Source organism: Colletes latitarsis, chromosome 1 (genome assembly GCF_051014445.1).
Source record: "Colletes latitarsis isolate SP2378_abdomen chromosome 1, iyColLati1, whole genome shotgun sequence".
Lineage (NCBI taxonomy): Eukaryota > Metazoa > Arthropoda > Insecta > Hymenoptera > Colletidae > Colletes > Colletes latitarsis.
This window is the reverse complement of record NC_135134.1, coordinates 45,072,176-45,094,317: the sequence shown is the minus strand read 5'-3', so window position 1 is coordinate 45,094,317 and position 22,142 is coordinate 45,072,176. Positions and strand designations below refer to the sequence as shown.

Here is a 22,142-nt window from a genome sequence, read left to right as displayed (position 1 = left end):
AACATTCCTTGTTATGAAATTAAAGAATTATTATTTGAAATAATAGAATACTTGGCAAATAGATCGTTTGAAAATAGTTTATCAAATAAGACAGTGAAAACTATTTTCAAACGATTTATTTGCTAAGTATTCCATTATTTCAAATAATAATTCTTTAATATTATTTTGTATTATTCATTATATTCATTAACTAGCGCCCCCTCAGCCAATCAGTTGCATAGAAACTGAGACCCCTGGCGCACTCGCGGAAGACATCTCTCAACTACCTCAACAAGACAGGCATATTCGAATTTTTTTCTCGAAAATGCGTAGGATTTCGGGGATATGTCTATTTATCAAAAATGATTGTAATTGATCCCCGCAACCGAAAATAATTTTTCCAGAATGATTTGAAGTTTTTTAATTTCTTTTTTTGCCCACCTACCGATTTCGTGAAAAATTTTTTTCTCGAAACAGCGCAGGATTTCGGGGATATGTGTATTCATAAAAAATGATTGTAATTGAACTCTGCAACGATTATCGTTCCTGTGAGTCAAAACCCTGGCGAGTAAGAGAATTGATGCTCCTTAAAAACGTGCTGATGATATTCTTCAAAGCCTTGATGAAGTACACTAACACATTATTGACGACAAGTTGTCCCTTCCAAGAATCTTGTCATGTTTGGAATTTTCAAGAAACAATCTACCAAAATTTTCACCAACGTAATAAATATATGCAATCCATTACCAACGACCCTGAGATACACACGAGGAAATATTCATCGATCTAACCTCAAATTAACGATTACGACGAGAATATCTTTCTCACAGCGATTAGAACTGCAGGCTTTAAAGTCGAAACAACTGCCAAAATAAATTCTTTTTTCACTTTGTTTAAACTTTCCTCAGCGTATATTCGTGTACACAACCCGGACTTCACCTTACCAGTTCTGGTTCTTTTGAACATGGACATGAGCGAAATACATTTTTCATGTATTGAGTATAAATTCAATCAGGTCTTTATACTCAATCGTATTAATAATATACATATATATACATATAATATACATAATATGGAATAAAATAGATATGTAAATTCAATACATATATTAATAATTTGATAATAAAACATTATTGCTACTTGTCGACAAGTAGCTACCAGTTGGCAGCACCCATCAGCAGCGTTCAGCTGTTCTTTGAAACAAAAAAGTCAATCAATCTAGCGGAGAGATGCAAAATCAAAGTTAAGACTGATTGATCTAGGAAAGGACTAGAAATAAACATTTTTTGTTATAAAATTAAGAAATTATTATTTGAAATAAAACAATACTTTGGAAATAAATCGTTTGAATATAGTTTATCAAGAAAGACGTTGGAAATTACTTTCAAACGATTTATTTTCCAAGTATTCTATGTTCATTTAATATATAATTAAATTTGTATCAATTATATTTTTATATAGGATTGCAAATATAAGATGTTCAAGTTTTATTCCGGAGTTATTCCGTAACAGAGGTGTTCAGTCTCTGAGTTGTTCAATATAGGAATTGTTCAGTTGAATTGTTCAAGTTTAATTGTTCAGTTCAGGAGTTGTTTCCAAAAATGGGATTTTCTTCATCTTCAAAGAAACCCGGGTTGTCTCTTTCTCCAGCATCTTGACCATTCAGCATCTTCTTGACCATCTCCGATCTTGATTGAATGGAAATTTTCAATGAAATTCTTCGTCTCTCTCTAACTGGCTGCTGATTGCCTGAGGGCGTCGCTAGTTGATGGATATGATGAACAATTCAAATTAACATTAAAGAATTATTATTTGAAATAATGGAATACTTAGCAAATAAATCGTTTCAAAATAGTTTTCATTGCCTTATTTGATAAACTATTTTCAAACGATTTATTTGCCAAGTATTCCATTATTTCAAATAATAATTCTTTAACTTTATAACACAGAGTGTTTATTTAATATTTAATTAAATTTGTGTCAAATATATTTTTTGCCTATATAGGCTAATATAGGATGTTCAGTTTTATTCCGGAGTTATTCCGAAACAGAGGTGTTCAGTCTCTGAGTCGTACAATATAAGAGTTGTTCAGTTTTTGTATCAGTTATATTTTTCTATAGGATTGGAAATATAGGATGTTCAGTTTTATTCCAGATTTATTCCGTAACAGAGGTGTTCAGTCTCTGAGTCGTTCAATGTAAGAGTTGTTCAGTTTTTAGGTGTTGTTCCCAAAGTTGGGATTTTCTTAGTCTTCAAAGTAACCAGGGTTGTCCATTGGCCGCTGCTCGTGAAACATCTTCTTGACCATCTTCGGAAATCTCGATTGAATGGAAATCTTCAATTAAATTCTTCATCTGGCATCACGGTCCGTCTTGCTTTGTGGTTAAGGGATAACTCCCGCGAGCGCCTCAGGGGGTCCTCTAATGACTAAAAAGGACGGACCATGGAGAGTGACTCAGATAACATTTGTCAACTTTGATAGACGAATTGTCCATCAGCATGAAATTAAAAAATTATTATTTGATATAATGGAATACTTATAGATATATAATAGAATTTCTACATATTCTCCACTAAAATACGCGTTATTTGCCTCTGGAAACATTAAAATCCTCCAATCCGTCCAAAAGTTATAATGTTTTAAACATACAGAAATGTTCGCTCGAAATTTCATGCGTATGTTTAAAATATTATAACTTCTGAACGGATTGGAGGATTTTAATGTTTCAAAGTGCAAACGACGCGTATTTTGGTGTGGAATATGTAGAAATTCTATATATATATCCATGAGTATTCTATTATTTTAAATAATAATTCTTTAATGTTATTTTGAATTCTTGATCATATCCATCAACTAGCGCCCCCCTCAGCCAATCAGCAGCCAGTTAGGCACCTGCAGTCGTCCCAATCAGTTGCATAAAAAGCGAGCCCCCTGTGGCGCTCGCGGGAGTTATCCCTTAACCATAAAGCAAGACGGACCGTGAAGCGAGATGAAGAATTTAATTCAAAATTTCCATTCAATCAAGATTTCCGAAGATGGTCAAGAAGATGTTTCACGAGTAGCGGCCAAGGGACAACCCTGGTTTCTTTGAAGACGAAGAAAATCCCAACTTGGAAACAATTCCTAAACTGAGCAATTAAACTGAACAACTATTCAACTGAACAAATAAACTGAACAACTCCTATATTGAACAACTCAGAGACTGAACACCTCTGTTACGGAATAAAACTTGAATATCCTATATTTCCAATCCATTCCTTATTATGAAATTAAAGAATTATTATTTGAAATAATAGAATACTTGGAAAATAAATCCTTTGAAAATAATTTATCAAATAAGACAATGAAAACTATTTTCAAACGATTTATTTGCTAAGTATTCCATTATTTTAAATAATAATTCTTGGCTTATATGTATGTGTCTATACATAGCCTATGTATAGCTCGAAACGTATTAAATGCCTGGGCCATCGAGAATCAAAATTGTGTGCCGTGAAGACGGACTTCGGCTGTTCAAGAGCAAGAAGGAAAGACTCCCATTCACGTTCTTTATCGAATTCCCGAAGTTGCATGAGGTGCGGACCCAGCGTAACATGTGGCTCATGCGGTAAGATATGTTCGTCGTTACTAATGTCGACGTCGATGCATTCAATTATGCCAGATCTGACCACACTGTGCCCGGTACTCAATTTGGCGTCTCTGCCACACTGTCCCTAACAATATTCAAGGACCAATTTTACAACGATCCAGCGATAGTGTACGACAGAAACAGAGTGGGAATATATCCGCCATTTCGATCAATTGAACTACAGCTTGATTATTTACTAATTACTCTTTTTCCTACATCGAAATGGAGACTTATATAGATTTGTGTATTTAACGTCTACTGTATTTTGTTTAAGTTGTACATGAAAACAAAATACACGTTTCTGAATTCAATTTTAAATAAATGAAACTTTGGCCGGTTTACGAATGTATCTAGTGTTCGTTTTGAGTTCAAAAAGAAAGAACGAAGCAACTTTTGATATTGTGAAGAAGTTAAAATGAATTATAAAGTACCGATTCGAACTTATGGAAGAAAAACGTCTAAGGAAATAGTAGTTCCACTACAAAAATTGCATGTGACTATTACAAACAATATTGATGATAGTTTTGTTTCAATAAAAAAAGAATTAAGTGTAACTAAAAAGAGTGATAATAACGATAATTCTGCATTTTATGATCCTTTTGAAACAACGTTTGATAAACTTGTGAAAGATACAGGGTATGAAATTTTGTTATTATAATTAGATACATGTTCAGTTTGTTATTTGGTTTTCTGTTTATAGAGTACAATCACTTAAAACAAGTAATACTAAAACAAAATATACTAATACAGATGACAGTGCTAATTCTAGTATTGCTACATCCAATAAGATTGATTCTGAGCATTCATTATACAATGATATTAAATTACCAAATGCCAATGTTAAATTTATTTCAAAACCAAAGGTACGATGCAAAAAACCAAAAATGCAAATTGAGAAAAAAACTTTGGTTAAAAAGAATAGATCAACATTTCAAAATAATAAGTCTCAGGTGAGTTTTGTTGAATTAGTAATGGAGCATTATTTTAATTGATTAATATCATAAGTTGAAAAAGAATTGTTAATGTTTGCATTTTTAAAAACCAGGTAAAGAAGAATAACACATGCAAAAAATATAAATCAAGAAACAACAAGAAAATATCATCCACTAATACAAACACTGATATTTTATGTTTGAATTCTGAGATTAATACTTCTAAGTTTGAGGATCATTATAGTAACTATAGTGAAGTACCAAACAAAAAATCTAATAGTAAATGTGCCTTTAGAGAAAATGAAAAAAAAAATAATGTGCTAAATTCAAGTTCCAATGAAAATGTAAAAGTAATGTCATGTTATGTAATTTTGGATAAGTTGAAACCATTTGAACAGAAGCATGAAATCAGTCATGAAAACAATTCAGCAAAAGAAACAGAAATAAGTATAGAAATTTATGATTCATTAGAACATCCTGAAATTATTAAAACAAGTATTAACGATATAAATCATAGTAACATACATACAAAACATTGTTTTGTCAAAATAGATCAATTAGAAATGTCTTCAATTGAGAAGCCTCTTACTTTCAGTAAAAAGTATGACAATATGATCAGTAGTACACCTAGTGGTAAATCAGTAAGACCATCAACTAACTTAATTTCTTTGTCACCAATTCCTACTAAATATTCTGAAAAATTAAATGAGTCTACAACATACACAGATAGCATTATAACTTGTACAAGTAGTAAAGATAATTTAGTTTCTTTACAATTGCAACAAAGAAATGCAGATTTGTGTGGGAAGTCTGATGCATCAGAAGAACATATAATTAAGGAAAATACTGAATTAAACGAAAAAAATACAGCTTCATTAGCTGCACTTAACAATACAAGTAATAATAATAATAAGCAAAGTGAACACACAATAGAAGTAACATCTGAGATTCTTGATTCTATGAAAAATATTTTCACAACTGAAATGGAGGAAGATAATGTAGTAAGCGTATCTTCTAAATTGATACAGGAACATGCAGTATCAGATACAGTAAAAAGAAACCATTTAAATTTTTCTATTGATGTTAACAGATCACGTTCCTTATTTAGTGATACAGATGAAAGTATTCAAACTTCATTGTGTAATGTTAATACAGGAATTAATATAGTAAATGTATCTACCAGTAACTTAATATTACGTGAAACAAATAGAGAATTAAGTAATGAAACATATTCGAATTCTGCTAAATTAAGTGAGAAATCAACTTCAAATATAAATAATAAAATAGACTTTGAAAGTAAGAATACAAGTGTAATTAAGGAAACTGAAAATCTACTTGACAAAAATAGCACATTAAGTACAAACAAATCTTTTGTAAATGATGATGACAAGTGTAACAATGCAATGGAACCTTTTGTAGTTTTAAACCAGTTAGAAGACTCTATCAAAATTACACATAGAAGAAAACGATACTGTAAATGGGAGCTAGATTTAACTAACATTTTAGAAGATGATACTCAATTTAAAGAAAATCAGATATATTCAAAAAGGATGGATGAAAGTAAACAATTAAAATTGTCTAAGAAAGCATTACAACCTTCAGAAAATATAATAGAAACATTCATTAATAACACACCAATGAAAGTAGAAAAACCTATATATTTAAAACCAGGAAAATCATGGGCAAGATCTCTATCAATTTTGAATAATATACAAAATGAATCTAATTTAGATAGATTATCTGTAGGCAAAGGTAAAAAATGGAGAGATATTGTTATAGATGTTTTAAATATGCAAAATCAAGGTAACTATGGACTTTATTAAAGATTGTACTTTATGATAAATACACTATACATGAAAACAAATTTTTATTACTATATGCAGAAACATTTGAATATCATTTTAAAAAATTTTTGATAAAACAAAATTCTGTTTTAATATTTATTAACCTGAAATACTAATATTTTATTATTTTTCATATTAAAATACCTATATATGTATATATAGATAGATACATGTATTTCCATTTTATTTTCTATATATTTTTAATTTTTTATGCATACTATTTTGAAAAAAATTTGTTATAATAAGTATGTCTTTTTATTTAAAAAAAAACAAACAAACAAACAGAAATATGGGAGAAGTATAATAAATGGGTAGGTTCTATAATTTGAACATATGCAAACAAAACAGATTCTTTATTAAAGATTGACCATATATACTGGAACTCTCACGTGTATAGGTATTATACAGAGTTGTGTTAGCAAAACTGAAAATGATAAAGAATTACATGCAAGTAATGAAATAATTAACAAAACTGAAGATGAATTGGCTACTAATAAAGGTAGAACCTGTGATTCTACTAACTTTGGGCGTCTATCAAGAAGAATATCAGTTCGTGTTGTTCCAATTAATAAAACCATAAAGTTCATAGAAGATGCTCCATTTCTTGAAGTTTATGGTATTGTTCCTGTAAAGAGTCAAAGGTTTACATTAATAAATGGTGAGTTATTTTTTCATTTCGTATTGACGTATATATGTATAACATTATTAAATATGACTATATATATTATACAGATTCACAAAACTCTTCTGAGTGCAATATTCAGAATAATGATATTAGTGAAATTGTTGAGGACCATGCAGTTTTCACAGCAAAAGATGTCATTTTGGAAAGATGCTCACAAAAAGATTATATACTATTTTCTACATATTTCTCAGATTCGTAAGTATACATATATATGTTGTCACATGAATTATTTTTAATATATAATAATATAATACTTTTTTCTTAGATATTTGGAACATTGTCGGAAAATTGGAGAAGGCGTTTATGGCGAAGTTTTTCTTCATGAATACGAAGATAAAAAATCTGTTATAAAAATTATTCCCATAGAAGGCAATGAACATGTCAATGGAGAGCCACAAAAAAAATTTCATGAGATATTGTCAGAAATCGTTATTGCAATGTAATTAGAAACAATCATTCTAATATATAGGAGTATTAATTATAACATCAATGTTAATAAAATATATTTTTAGGGAATTACATAATCTAAGATTTAACAAAAAATATAACACTGATGGGTTTGTAGAAGTAAAAAATATTAAATGTCTCAGAGGAGAATACCCTAAAAAACTTGTGGAACTTTGGAATATTTATGACGAAGAAAAACGTTCAGAAAATGATTGTCCGTCAATGTTTAATGATAATCAATTGTATATTATTTTAGAACTCGGCCATGGTGGTCAAGATTTAGAGGCATTCGTATTTGATACAGCAGAAGAAGCTCATATTCTGTTTATACAGGTTATTCAATTCTTTTAACAACCATATTTATATTAACATTTATTAAATATATACTAATGAATGTTAATTATGATATTCTTATTTTTTTTATTCTAAATATATAATTAGCGCTATATAATATAATAAATTTTATAAATTAACAATAAACCAATCAATTACTGTATTTTGTATTAATATTAGTAAATACTAATTATATTTAATGGTATTTGGCAGGCTGCATTAGCATTGGCAGTTGCAGAAAAAGCTATTGAATTTGAACACAGAGACTTGCATTGGGGTAACATATTAATATCTCCAACAACTGAATCTCATATAAGTTACAAACTAGGAAAAAAGAAGATTAAATTAATTAGTAAGGGAGTAAAAGTACGTTGAAACAACAAATCGTTTCTTATTTTAATTTATTGTACAAATGATTTAGATATCAAACATCTTGTTTTAGGTATCTATTATAGATTTCACACTTTCAAGAGTAACATACCAAGAATGCAGTATATTTAATGATCTTGCATCGGATCCCAGTCTTTTTATAGCTCAGGGTGAATATCAATTCGAAATATATCGTTTGATGAGAGATAAAATCAAGTGAGTACATTTGTATACATGCAATTTATACGTATTTAAAATTTCATAATTATTTTTGTAAATTATTTCAGAAATAATTGGCAGAAATTTGAGCCCTACACAAATATTTTATGGTTGCATTACACTTTAGATAAAATGATTACAGCAGTTAGATACAGAAGAAGAAATTTAAAAAATCATAAAAATGGTTTAACAAAACTTAAAGAGTTGAAAAATAAAATTTTGATGTACAGTAGTGCCTTTGATTTTGTAACAAACTGTGATCAAGTTGCCAGATATATGTGCATTGACTCAGAGTCTGAACTCGCATCTATTTAAAAGAAAGAAGTGGTTATTGTATAATATAAAATTTTTAATTCATATAGTTGTTTCATATAAATTTATTTATAATTTTACAGTCATATATGTTACTAAGAGATAATAAGTTTAAATGCAATATTATTTTGGTTATAATACAATTTTATTCCGAAAATATTAAGTTCGCAGATTTATTTAGTTTTAAGAAATGACATATATTTTTTAAATAGTTTCCAAATAAATTAAATTTTAGAATACAAATAAATGTGTCTTTTTTCAGGATTTAATAGATTAGTTTTTGTTTTTGAAAATGTTTTCTTACAGATTACAACTTCAATTACATAAACTCTAATGGAATAAATGCAACATACAAAATGTAAAATTAAATAAAAAAGTATACAAAATTTATTTACGTAAAGAAACAAACAATTTCTTAAATGCCATCAACAAAATCTATTCTACAAAAAATGTGTTTTCTTTAATAAAATCAGTCTGTGTGAATATATCTTGAATATTCAGATGTACTGCTTAATTTGTGGTATGCGCAACATTGATTAATAAAATTCCATCTCTGTTGATCAAACTACAATCATTAATGTTTGTTAATAAACTGTATATACGTGTATATTATTTACAGAATATGGAGGTATCTGATTAGAATTATAATTATGTTTGTAAAAAAGATAAACTTACAGTAGTATTATCTTTCACTGCATGTTTCTGTTTTTCATATTTGTTTTCAGATTCTGGTTTTCTTTCATCAGTAGAACATCTATAACATAAAATTGCTACACAATCTGCTAACGATTTAAATAAATTAATGAAATCTGTACATTACCTAAAGTCTTGTTCTAAACTTAATGTGTAGTCCTGCATTTGTACATTTGGATATTTTTGAATTTGACTTGAAAATATAAATTGGCATTGACTTTGTAAATATGAATTATTTTGTTCTTTTAAAATTGATGATGCGAATTTACTTGGTGATTCCTCTTTAAAATAAAAAATATATATTAATTTAAACGTTATTCTCATCAACGTTCGAAAGGTAAACGATAAAATTAAAAATTAGTACCAGAATATCGTTTACCTTTTACACATAAATTTTTATGCGAAGTTCGTAAGTTTTTCTCTGTTTTCTTAATTTCTTTGAAAAATTCGCTTTGAATGTCATTCTCGTAAAAGCATCGATTTTCATCTTTCGTACGAATTAAATTCGAGTTATCCATAATTATACATATTCGTTTATAAAGATCTGCCAGTTCATTCATGTTTAATGACTAGAAATATATCGTGTATTAATTATATTACTATAATATGGAAAATATCTTTACATACTTGTAACCAGTTTTCTGAATCGAATGTTCTGATGTTTACGATGTCTTCACTATTTATGATGTCTTCAAATCGTTTTTGCAGTGTCTCGACACTTTCTTTGTGCCTTTCACAAAGTGCATTTAAACTGCTATCGTAGTTTCTTTTCATTAATGTTAACTTACCTTGATATTCTTCTATTTGAGACTATACGACAATTTTGTGAGTATTAAATAAAGGAATTTATTATATAGGGTGTTCGACCATTGGGAAATATTTTAATGGGAGATTCTAGAGGGCAAAATAAGACGAAAATTAAGAATACCAAATTGTTGATTGAGGCTTCGTTAAAAAGTTATTAACGTTTAAAGTTCCGCCTGTAGAACGGCAATCTGCGAACAACTGCGTGCATAGTGATTCTCACTCAGCATGAGAAACTCTACTTAGTGACGTATAGACAGCCTCACAGTTTTGTAAGTGAGAACCACTATTACGCGTACGCAGCTGTTCGCAGGTTGCCGTTCTGCAGGCGGAACTTTAAACGTTAATAACTTTTTAACGAAGCCTCGACCAACAAATTGGTATTTTTGATTTTTGTCTTATTTTGACCTCTAGAATTTCTCATTAAAATTTTTTCCAATATGTATAATACAATAGAATCAAGTTGTTATAATTAAGTAATAACTACTTTAAGTACAGCATGAAGATCAATTTTTTCTTGTGCTAAGCGATTCAGAGCATCTTTAAGATTTTTTATTTCAGAATCTCTGATTTCCAGTTCGCTTAATAACTTTTCAATTTCATTTCGATTTTCTTCAATTTCATTTTTTAAGCGTATTATTTTGTACTCTAGACTGTTGTTTTCTGAAGAATGTAATTGTTCAGATATTACATAATTGTTTTTTAATATTTCATTTTCTGTATTTGTATTGCACAAGTGTTGCTGATTTTGAACTTTTTCTATCTCATTTTCTCTTTTTGTATACCCGCATTCTGGCTTCAAGTCGTCGTTTATATTATGTAATGCAAATTCCATTTTTTTATTTTGATACATCTATGAATAAAACAAATACGTTAATAATTAATAATAAACTGTAAGTGTTATGTAAAATACTATTTTATTAACTGTGTATTCATCATTCTGTCCTTCATTAGATAGACGATTTGATAAATCTTTTGCAGGGTGAAATTGTTTTTTAAGCATCAATAATCTTTCATGTAGTTTATTAGAAATTGTGTATAATTTGTTTTTTAATTTTTCTTCAAACAATTCACTGCCGAGTTTAATTGACCATTCAGCATTTTCATTTTTCAAATATTCCGCATTCCTTTTTAAATTCTCGTTTTCATACAACAATGCATTTAAATTATTATCAAGTTGCTTATTCTTATTTTGATCGTTAGCATGTTGTGCTTTTAAGTTATTAAGTTCTGCTTTCAATTTTCTTTCATTTTTATCTAATTTTGCAAGTTCTTCTTGCAATAAATATATGATATAAATTCTATCATTTTGTTCTGTTAAAGATAAAATTGTTTGGTTTGTATCTGCAAGTTTACTTTCAGTGTGTTTTAATTTTGTATTTAACATCCTATTTTCGTCTTTTAGTTTTATAATTTCGTAATGTTTTTCTTCCATTGCATTTTTATATTCAGTAATTTTATGTGATAAAGTGTTCTCATTTTCATTAACTTTATTTTTTAAGTTTGTTACAATTTCGTCCTTCTGAGAAAGCATTTCATTTATTTGTATAACTTTGTTTTTCAATTCGTTATTTTCAAAGTCTAGATCAATCAATCTGCAATAATAATAATATTCATTAACAATTGAAAATAATATTAAATATCGATTAAAAATAAAAATCATATTACTCCTTTTTCATTTCTGTAATTTTGTCTTCCATAATTGTTCTTGAATTTTGGGCTTCTATTAGATCTTGATGCTGCTGTGACAAAATTTTGAATTCTGTATTTTTAATTTCCAATTGTTTTTTATACTGTTGACAGTCTTTTAATAATTTATTTTTATCATTATCAAAAGTTTTTTTCTGTTTTCTAAGTGCATTGCAATCTTTCTCGCATACAGACAATTCGTTTTTAATTATTTGAAGCTGTTCTTCTAATTTCAAGATAAATGCTTTTTTTGCACTAAGTTCTGTAGCTAGTTTTGATAATTCTTCTTTTATTGCAGCACTGTGTTTGGATTCCTCTTGATTTAGACAATCACCTTCCCCTTTCTGTGTTAAATGTGCCATTTCTTCCTTCAGTTGAGAAATTTCTAAATCTTTTTTCTGTAGTTGTTTTTGTTGTCTTTCTATTTCTTCAACTACTTGCAGACGCTGATCGCCAGCACCTTGATAATAACGTTTCTAAATATTAAGTTATAATTTGTGGCAGGGAAAAGAAATTGTTGATTCTATGTATTGTTATAATTATTTATTTCAGTTTCTGTTTCACATCTTATACATAAATTGAAATATTAAAAAAAAGCAATTTCTATTTCTGGTTCTCTAAATGATGTACACAAGTATAATAGAATATAACATAATAAAAATATCGAAAAGTTATACCTTGAAGGGCTATATTTATTCTATCAATGCAAGATTTGAAATGTATTTCAAAAGCTTGATTTATCTGCTTATCAGATATACTTTGGCTTTCTGCATATAATACTTCATTTAATAGTTGATAAAGAATTGTTTCAATAAATTCATTTATCTTAATTTGTATTTGAAACAAATTATTAGGTAATTGTTTATTGTAAGATTTATATTTCTTATATTCTTCTTTATGCTGATTGTATAATTCAGAAATTCGTTGTTTTCTTATTGAAATATCTAATAAAATCATTAATGTATGAAAATTAATGTAAATTCATTAAAGTGCAAATTAATAATACCTTGAGAAGTATTAATAGCTGATTCTGTATTTCTAAGCACTTCATAAAAATTGTAAATTTGTTTAATCATCAAAGGACGTTCAATTTCTATGTATACTTGTAACTTTTGAATAAGTGAATGGATTTTAATTAGAGAATATGAAATATATTCAATGATCTCTTTTTCCACTTCATCTATATTATTTTTCTTATTCAACTTGATAACATAATTATGATATTCCTATTAAATAAAACTTGAGATTATTTATTTTACAGTGAAAAATAAAGTTAATTAAAATATCGGATTCTTAAGTTGACAAGAATTTACATTATCAATTACTTCATTTGATAAATTTTCACTATTATCAGAGTTAGAGATATCTTCAATTTCTGATTTACTTGCATCATTTTTATTTCCTCTTATATTTAATAAAATTATATTGTCCTTTCCATCTAAATAATATTAAATATTTATAATATAGATTCCTTTTTAAACACCATTATTAATATTATCATATAAACTTCTTAAAAGTCAACTTTTTGCAAATTTCTAAATTTTAACTAAAGTTTAAGAAACGGTGTTTATAACATCAATTTCCCCTACTTTTTATTTCATGAAATTGATCAGTTTAAATTCTAAGAAACTTATATATGGTTCAAAAAAATAAAGTTTAGATACTAATTTTACTTGTATTTTCTCTTGAATTTGTTTCAGATTCACAGTAAAAACCATCAAATATCATATTCTTCAAATTTTTACTTAAGTAAGTTTGCTGTTTATCATTTTTTACATAATGTTTTAAATCTTCTATTTGTTGTAAAAGATTCTGACGTTCTATTTTGTAACTTTGAAATCTTGTCATTAAGACATTTATATTGTACAGTACAGTATTTGCTTCCTCATTAATGTCCAAGTCACATTTCGTACAAATACATACATCTTCAAATGATCCATTGAATTCTTCCAAATTGTTTAGAGCATGCTTTAAATTATTGACAAAATCACTAATTTCTTGTTTCATAGAAATTAATTGCTCTTCATATTGAGAAATTTTAATAGTTTTATCATGAATGTTAGCTTTTAAATTCTCTAATATGCTTTTTGTCTTCACCTAATTATTAATCAAAATATAAAGTATAATAATTAAATAGTAATATATTTGCACTATTAACATACATGGTAATATGATGTAATATACCTGTTCATCATGTGTAATTGACGTTTCTCTAATTACTATTAGTAATCGCTTTATTTCTTCTTCTTGATCTGCTAGAATGCGACTTTGTTCATAATTTTGTTTTTTAAGCTCATCATTTTCACGTAAGACATTTTTTAGTCGATTCATTTCTTGTAGTTTCTTCTATGGTATAAATGAATAAATAAAATTGTATTATTTGAAAATAAATATGGTATTAAATAGATGTCATTACTAACTAAAAGTGAATCTTTTTCTAATTGTAATATTGTCACTTCTTTAACATATGGTCTGAGCTTTTCAATTTCTTGTGATTGTAAGTAATAACTTTCACACTTCTTATTTAAGTCTTGCTTGAGTTGTTCAACTAAATATTTACAACCATAAAACTGAAAGAAAGGGTTCAAAGAAATCCTGGTAAATTAGTTTTAGGGAAAATTATGTAACATTTCAAATATATGTACATTACTTTTGCTTTCAAATCTTCTACTTCGCAATTACGTTGGTGCTCTAACTTATTCAGCTTATCATGTAGTATCTATGTAATAATCATTAGGCATCAATTATCTGCAATACTTTCATAAAATATCACCATTTTACATTAGATCTTAAAGTTACATTCTGTATACTTGCTTTAATATTTTTTTGCTGAGTGTTCATACAATCTTCCTTTTCCTTCAATAAAGTCTCTAAATTCTTATTTATATCTCGTATCTCCTCTAATTCAGCATCCCTTACCTTTAAATATGATACTGAATATATAGCATCACAGAAACGATAAAATATAACTATGACTATTACATAAATTAATCATTCATTAATATAATATGTTTCATACACAAAGTTCATTCTTCAAAACAATAATTTCAGAATCTTTTTGAATGATAATCCCTTTATGAGTACTACCATGTATATTAAAGTTAGATTCTGTTTCTATGTCGCTACTAGACTCTGATGGAGTTTCAATATCTTGTAAACTCTCGCTACAAGATGCATCACATTCAAAACTCTGTTCCTTCTGATTATTTGTCTCCAAACTGCTTTTGTCAGATTCTTCTTCTGCACTGTTATCTTCGTCGCTAGACTTATATACGAATGATGTTTGAGACACTACCTATATAATAATATTTACATAAGCATCTTATTTAAATAATAAAATGCACAAATATATTCATACAGATGTAGTCGTTATTCTATTTAAATATGTGTCAGTATGACCATCAAACTGTACTCCAACATCATGCATTTCTTGTTCCACCTGTAATAAAAATCCATCTATATAATATTACAAGATTTATTTATGTAGTTTTCCTACCTGTAAAGCTATATCAATATACTCTATGCAGGTTGATGGGTTTTTACTGTAATCTGTAAAATCAAAAGTTAAATTAAAATTGAGGATATTGTTAAGATTATAAATATTTTTTTATTATACCTCCAGTAGGGAATGCTTTAAGAGTAGATCTAATTGATGGTACTAAGGCAGCATTATTTGAGGATGGATTTATGTTAAATGCAGTTACAGCATAAGAGTATAATTGATTGGTCTGATTTGTAATAGTTGATTTATCTTTTTTAAGAAGTTGAAAATGTTTTTCAGAAGGCATACGAATAGACAAACATGAATTTGAATGAATCACAGGAATAGATTTAGTAACATTGACAAATGCATCTTTTAAAAGTGTTCCCATTATATGATTATTCTGCAATGATTCCTTCATTTTTTGATAACGATCCTATGAAAAACAATATAAAATTATTAAATAGCTGTTAAAATACTTAAATGTATTTATAAAGTTACTCACTAAATGTTGTAGTTCTTCTTCCTGTTTAGGAGTAAGTCTAAGAGTTTTATAGTTCTGCAATTCTCTTTTAACCGCCCGGAGTTCATTTTGTGTTTGTGAATTGAGTTGAATTATATTATCAATCACTACATTGAACGGTACTATTTTTCCTACCTGTGATAATAAATTATAGACATGTAAATTTCTAAGCTAGTATGGATAATTATGTATTTGATTAAGTACATACTAGTGAATCATGTTCACTAAGTTCGCGAAAATAGCGAGAATTTTCCGAAGAATTTGGACTCCAGGCTCTAATATCTGAACAAGAATCATGCAATTTTAATCGACCTTCTAGTCGTTTTCTTGGCAAAACATAGTCACCATATATCAATGGTGTTCCAGTGTTCGGTCTCCCAGCTAAGAAAATTCGAGGACCATGTTCTGCATAAGACATATTGGTTGTTTGTATTTATATTCAGTATCAATTTATATTTATTATCATTTGTATTTATATTTAGTATCAATTCTGTTCAGTTTATAACTCTTTTAATTAAAAGAGTTTAACATTTTTTTTTAAATATAATTTACAAAACAAATCATATTATTCATTTAGTTGTTTCTATTTATATACTATGGTAACCATCAGAAAACAATGATTAATTTTAAGAATAACATAAAAGGTGACTAATAAAACTCAATTATTTATAGAATAAAATATTTTATTTTATAAGCTGCCATTAAAAAGAGTTATACTATTACAAATAAGTAATATATTTTGTAATGTTTGGTTTATACCAGTGTTACAAAATACAATGTAGTATAAACTTCGTTAATTTAATATACCTTGAAATACAGCACAGTAACTATATTTCAATTAATAACTCACGAATATAACACAATTATTTACTAATATATAAATATTTTATTTAAGTACAAAATGCTACCGATTTATAATATTGGAGTACTTCTTCTTTCCAAAGAACAAGTATAATTTTGTAATTAGAAAATTCTAATTACAAAATCATATATTGATTCATTGCATAATTTTTTAAAATATATTTTTTATATCCTTCATTTACAGGAATTCTGGTTTTTGTAATGCTTTATGAGATAAATATCGTTATTACAAAATACTTTGTTTTATTTTTTTATGTATTTCATTTATATTTGGAATAATTAACATGAAATAAGATCTATAATATTGGAAATTATTACTGAAAAATGAAAACATATTTTTCTAGTTTGGCAATTAAAATATTGTAAGATGGAAGTCAATTTATACTTGTATTATAATAAGATTTTTATCTTTTTGTTTATGTACATTATATCTTTGCCAGTTTATGAAGAAAATATGATTAAAGAAATATGAAAATGTTTTAATGTATAACTATAAAGGCTTTATACGTTTCTTTTTAAAATAATAATACATACGAGCGAGACATTGTGTAATTTTTTGCACTACAAAAATACTATATAAATGGAATGCGATATACTTTATCACAATCCAGTTTTATAATCATAGATGAAACTATGAAGGCACAAATATGTAATGAAAATATTTTACATCTATATAAATACGTTTCTTATCCTTTAAAATTCCTCTTACACCTAAAATTTGTAAAGTACATTATACTTTAATATCTAGTGCTCAATTAGACAACAAATAACATTTATAAAAATGGAATTAAAATTCAAAAACTTCAACACTCTAAACATGCAGTGGAATAAACAGAATACATACACGAATAGACGTGTCAGAATGCATTATAATAGAATAATTCCTATTTTGCATCTTTGCAAAAAATATTTGGAATGATGTAAACGTAAGGCCACTCATTTTTTTTTTACTCTTGTTTGATTAGAAATGAAATGTTTGTATTAGCATTTCACCTTCTTACATTATTATCATTATTATTATTATATACATTTCCATTATTGAACAGGGGCCTCTATTTATAACGATAAATTAAGTTATTGAATTTCATTATCTGCATTATATACACAAAAAATTCATCAAAATCGATTAAAAAATGAATACATTATGAAGCGATGAATAAAATCCTAATGAAAGTAATGATAAATCATGTTTCAATTTATGTATTAATATGTAAAACTGTAAAACATGATCATTATAAAGATAGGAAATCCTTACACTTGAAATCGTATCTTCTTCCACAGGGCATTTCATTCTTATTAAGTACACTTTAGGTTTCAAATATTAAGTACTAAGAAATATTGTTTTAATACTTCAAAAACATTGCTGCCTTCCAATAATACTTTTATGCACAGTCAATATTTATATCACTATCTTTATACATATACACACATACACACTTTGTTCAAATAGTTCACATAAAAAGATTAAAGAGGAATTTTTGTCTATATTAAAAGATTTTTCATCCAAATTAACAGAAAATATTACGTGAACAATATGAAACAAAGTATTAATGCGCAGTTTTAATTCTATCTTTTTTATAAATTGTATCCATTTTGTCTTGTATGTTTAGTAGTATTTTTGTATGTTTCAAACCAATTTAACAGTCTAATACTTTTTACAAGTATTACTATTTTCCTGTAAAAATTATTGAAATAAAGACTACAAATCCTTGAACAAGTACAAACTCCGAATAATAGTAGCTTTTTAATGAAATTATTTTATCTAAGAAGTATTTTCAGTATATTTCTCAATATGTTCTAATTTTGAAAACTGTTTTCAGTTTTGACTGTTTAAATTTCAAGTGAATACTAACGGAGTAAGTTTGATCCATAGTATTAAATAGTGGTTCCAATGTGATTATGTTAAAAGGCACTAGTGTAAATCTTCTGTAAAAATATAACTTCGACATAAATAGCATATTTGCTTTGTTCTGTGTCATAAGCTAAATTATAATTAGATTCATAAAATGATAACCACATGACACTGTAATGCTTTATCTGCTCCACTATTTCAGCTTCTTATTGTCATGCTATATTTTTATACCTACTTCTAAATGTCTCCTTTTTGTAGATGAATATCCAATTGTATTCAATTGAGCATGGTAAATTGAAATCTTTGTTATATGCCATTTATAAGTGTAGAACGCCTTGATCATGACTAAAATGGTTTTGATGATGGTGATGGTGATGGTAGTGATGATGTTGAGAAGTAGAAGTTGCTGCATCATCTTGCAGTGTCACACCTGTTAAATCTACAATTTCGTCTGCATCTTCATCACTGCCGGTTGCTGCACTTTGCGTAGATTGATGACTTCCAGAAGACAATTGACTATTTCGTGAGAATGATCCACGTCTTGGAGCAGTTAATGCCGCTCGTTGATTTGCAGGTTTTACTGTGATTATTAGGTTTGAAGAATTTGCGATCATCATATCTGTGACCTATTACATTAAATATATAAGTAAAATTATAAAAATGTTACGATAAACTTCGGTTTAACCTTGGTTAGAGAATTACAAAATTAATGACTACACTTACCTGATCAAGAGTTTTTCCAGCCACCTCTATACCATTTACTTCAAGGACTTCATCATTTACTGCTAGAAGACCTGTACTTTCGGCTAAACCACCTGGTACCAATCTACTGATAAACACACCTGGAACTTTTTCAATACCACCTCCTGCAGAAGGTGGCAAAATTCGAAAACTTTCTCCATCTTTAATGTAAAATCCTAATGGTTTATCAGAACCATGTTTCAACAGACGTACACGACGACAAGTTTCTGGTAATATATCTACATCAATTATTGCAGATACCTGTTATCGTAAAATAAAGTTTACATAGTAAATATATTTTGCATTAAAGTTTATATAAGTTGAAGTTACATAGGTAAGACATACCTGCCTAAAATCGTGTGGGTTAGATATAGCCAATGATTTTGGTTTTCCAGGTGTGCCACCAAGAATACTCGATATTAGATTTTTTGGTTTCATCGTTCCATATCCATTTATGTCTTCTAATCCATCTCCTATTATATAAAATAACTAAATTTGATGTGCAAAAATGTGAATACCATAGCAACATGTCATTAACAAATTGCAGTCCATTAATGATATTCAATCATTGTACTTATACTCACAATGTGTTTTATCAATATCATTGAAGGATAGTGCAAAATTTACACCTAACCATCAGGTATTTAATTAATACCTAACCTTAAACAAAGTACTATAATATATCTAATAAACATAATCGGTTGATTTTGTTTTTGTTTGGATTGCAACATGAATTGGCTTAATCTGCTGATGGACCACAATGTGTTAAAAAACATTGGTGTTAATGAATGTTATCGCATATAAAAACACAAGAAAATGCTATATATGTATATCATATATATTCATGCCATTTGTATTTGTACCTCATAATTACTTATTGATGAATTATCTTACCCTTTCTTTGTATAAAAATTCTAAGAAGTGGTTTTGCAGCAAGTAAGGCTCTTGCCAAGTTGTTGTCATTATTAATGGGTAATAAATCACCATCATTTGGATCTGTATACCAAATAAGAAAACTCAAATCTGGACCTATGTCATGTCGTTCAGCCAATAATTTTCTAAAATCCTCGTAACTAATGGCTTCATTACGGTTGATTGAAAATCTTATAATGTCAGCATCAAACTGATAAAAAAAAAAATAAATAATTAAAGTCATTCGTAGATAGAAGTGTTAAATAAAACAAAGGAGTAGAATATAAATATCTGAGAATATTGTGGCAAGAAACGATTAGTTTCTCTTTATTTGACAATGAAAAGTCAAAGTAGAAATATTAAAGCGATTAGAAAGTAGCTTACTTTACTTTTCACCGCGACAATACTGCTGTCAACTTGATGGTGAAGTTTGCTCTTAGACATGATTTTTAATTCTGTGGAAAAACTAGAAAGTAAGGACGCCAAAATGATTACGCACCGTTCGACCAGCAATAATTTTTACTATCTCAAATCTCGAACGACTCACGGTGAACGAATGACTGGGACCACAGAATAATGATAGATACAGAAGTTTCACTCGACGCCATTGTCAGTTTTACGGTCTTCTCCTACTCTCATACGCAGCGGGTATTTCAACATATTACTTTCGCATTTAAATTCGGTTTTTATCGTTTAATTTTCATAATTAAAAGTGAAAAGACGACGAATTATTGCGCAGTGAATTGTTATCGTAATATGAATGATTTACTATGAATTTCATTATTCCATTTTTCAAAGAAACCTATATGTAATTAATTGCTAAAATTAACTAGTATTGATCTTTACTATTAGTGTTACAGAATAATGCAATTTATTTGATATACTTTAAATGAATAAAACATTTGTAATATCTAATTTAAATTATGTTTATGTCAAGAATAAGAACATTATAATCTTGGTATAAATAATATTTATAAACATTTTTTTATTTACATATTGAACATATACGTATAGTGTATTCATTTTTAATTTATAGGTTCGTAAAACTGATTACATTCAGTTTAACAACATAATATACATTTAAAATTGTAGATTCGATTAATGGAAATAGACACTATAAAATTATAGAATTCTCAGGTAGTTATCGGTATTCTAGTCTTCAGGTAAAGGAATACAGTGGCGTATGCACGGGGGGTTTTGAGGGTCAGAATAGTTTTCTCCCATCTATAACTTTTAATCAAATATGTAAAAATATATGAAACATAAAGCAGCATTATTTTAGTTACAATTAACAGTTGTACCACAGATGAGGTATACGAATAGACTTTACACCTTATGGACTTTTGTGGCCTAAACTGACTGTCATACCGACCTAAAAATTAAAAGGTGATTTTAGCGTCCTCTTCTCATGGATGGCGGTTAGTTGAGAAACTATTCACTGAATTAGTGTAATAGGCAAACAGCCTGTAGTTGTGTAAATATATGTAATTTGCGAAGCATGAATTATTTCCGTTTCTTTGTTTAGTTAAAGTTGCAAATAATTTGTATTAATTGTATAGTTCCATTTAGTGTTACGAACGATAAAAGCTTTTCGCGTTTGTTTTCCAGATTCTAATTTTGAGGATCAAGCCTCGATGTGTTATATGGTTCATAATTAATTTGAGTAATGTAAAAGTATCTTGACTTTAGAACCATATGGCCGTACCACAGACGAGATATACGAGTAGACCTTTCACCTAATGTATTTTGTCGGCCCATTTTTTTGGGGCTCTATAGCTCCATTACCATTTTTGTGTCACTCGCAACATTACCAACAGATTTAGAAATGAAGTTCAA

The 22,142-nt window shown here is 27.9% G+C and overlaps 3 protein-coding genes across 3 annotated transcripts; 1 reads left to right on the top strand and 2 right to left on the bottom strand.

Moving 5' to 3' along the window:
• Positions 1-420: 420 nt before the first annotated feature.
• LOC143344888 (uncharacterized) lies at positions 421-16,358 on the bottom strand. The gene is made up of 23 exons (XM_076771461.1): positions 16,149-16,358; positions 15,923-16,075; positions 15,553-15,853; positions 15,433-15,485; positions 15,295-15,375; positions 14,956-15,231; positions 14,751-14,855; positions 14,587-14,655; positions 14,357-14,506; positions 14,121-14,282; positions 13,610-14,033; positions 13,228-13,374; positions 12,943-13,164; positions 12,614-12,880; positions 11,916-12,396; positions 11,173-11,842; positions 10,735-11,100; positions 10,071-10,253; positions 9,858-10,012; positions 9,571-9,756; positions 9,426-9,504; positions 9,255-9,315; positions 421-488 (listed from the first exon to the last, which is right to left on the bottom strand). Exons 1-23 carry the CDS (start codon positions 16,356-16,358, stop codon positions 421-423), a joined length of 4,869 nt encoding a protein of 1,622 aa, XP_076627576.1.
• Haspin (haspin) lies at positions 3,575-8,997 on the top strand. The gene is made up of 10 exons (XM_076764542.1): positions 3,575-4,245; positions 4,310-4,559; positions 4,655-6,344; positions 6,783-7,043; positions 7,118-7,265; positions 7,336-7,509; positions 7,583-7,850; positions 8,064-8,216; positions 8,293-8,435; positions 8,507-8,997. Exons 1-10 carry the CDS (start codon positions 4,025-4,027, stop codon positions 8,751-8,753), a joined length of 3,555 nt encoding a protein of 1,184 aa, XP_076620657.1. The 5' UTR covers positions 3,575-4,024; the 3' UTR covers positions 8,754-8,997.
• A 487-nt stretch (positions 16,359-16,845) lies between the features above and the next one.
• On the bottom strand, positions 16,846-20,952 carry Par-6 (partitioning defective protein 6). The gene is made up of 5 exons (XM_076765928.1): positions 20,691-20,952; positions 20,289-20,517; positions 19,740-19,867; positions 19,377-19,655; positions 16,846-19,279 (listed from the first exon to the last, which is right to left on the bottom strand). The coding sequence occupies exons 1-5, from the start codon at positions 20,748-20,750 to the stop codon at positions 18,971-18,973; spliced, it is 1,005 nt and encodes a 334-aa protein (XP_076622043.1). The 5' UTR covers positions 20,751-20,952; the 3' UTR covers positions 16,846-18,970.
• Between the last annotated feature and the right edge of the window lie 1,190 nt (positions 20,953-22,142).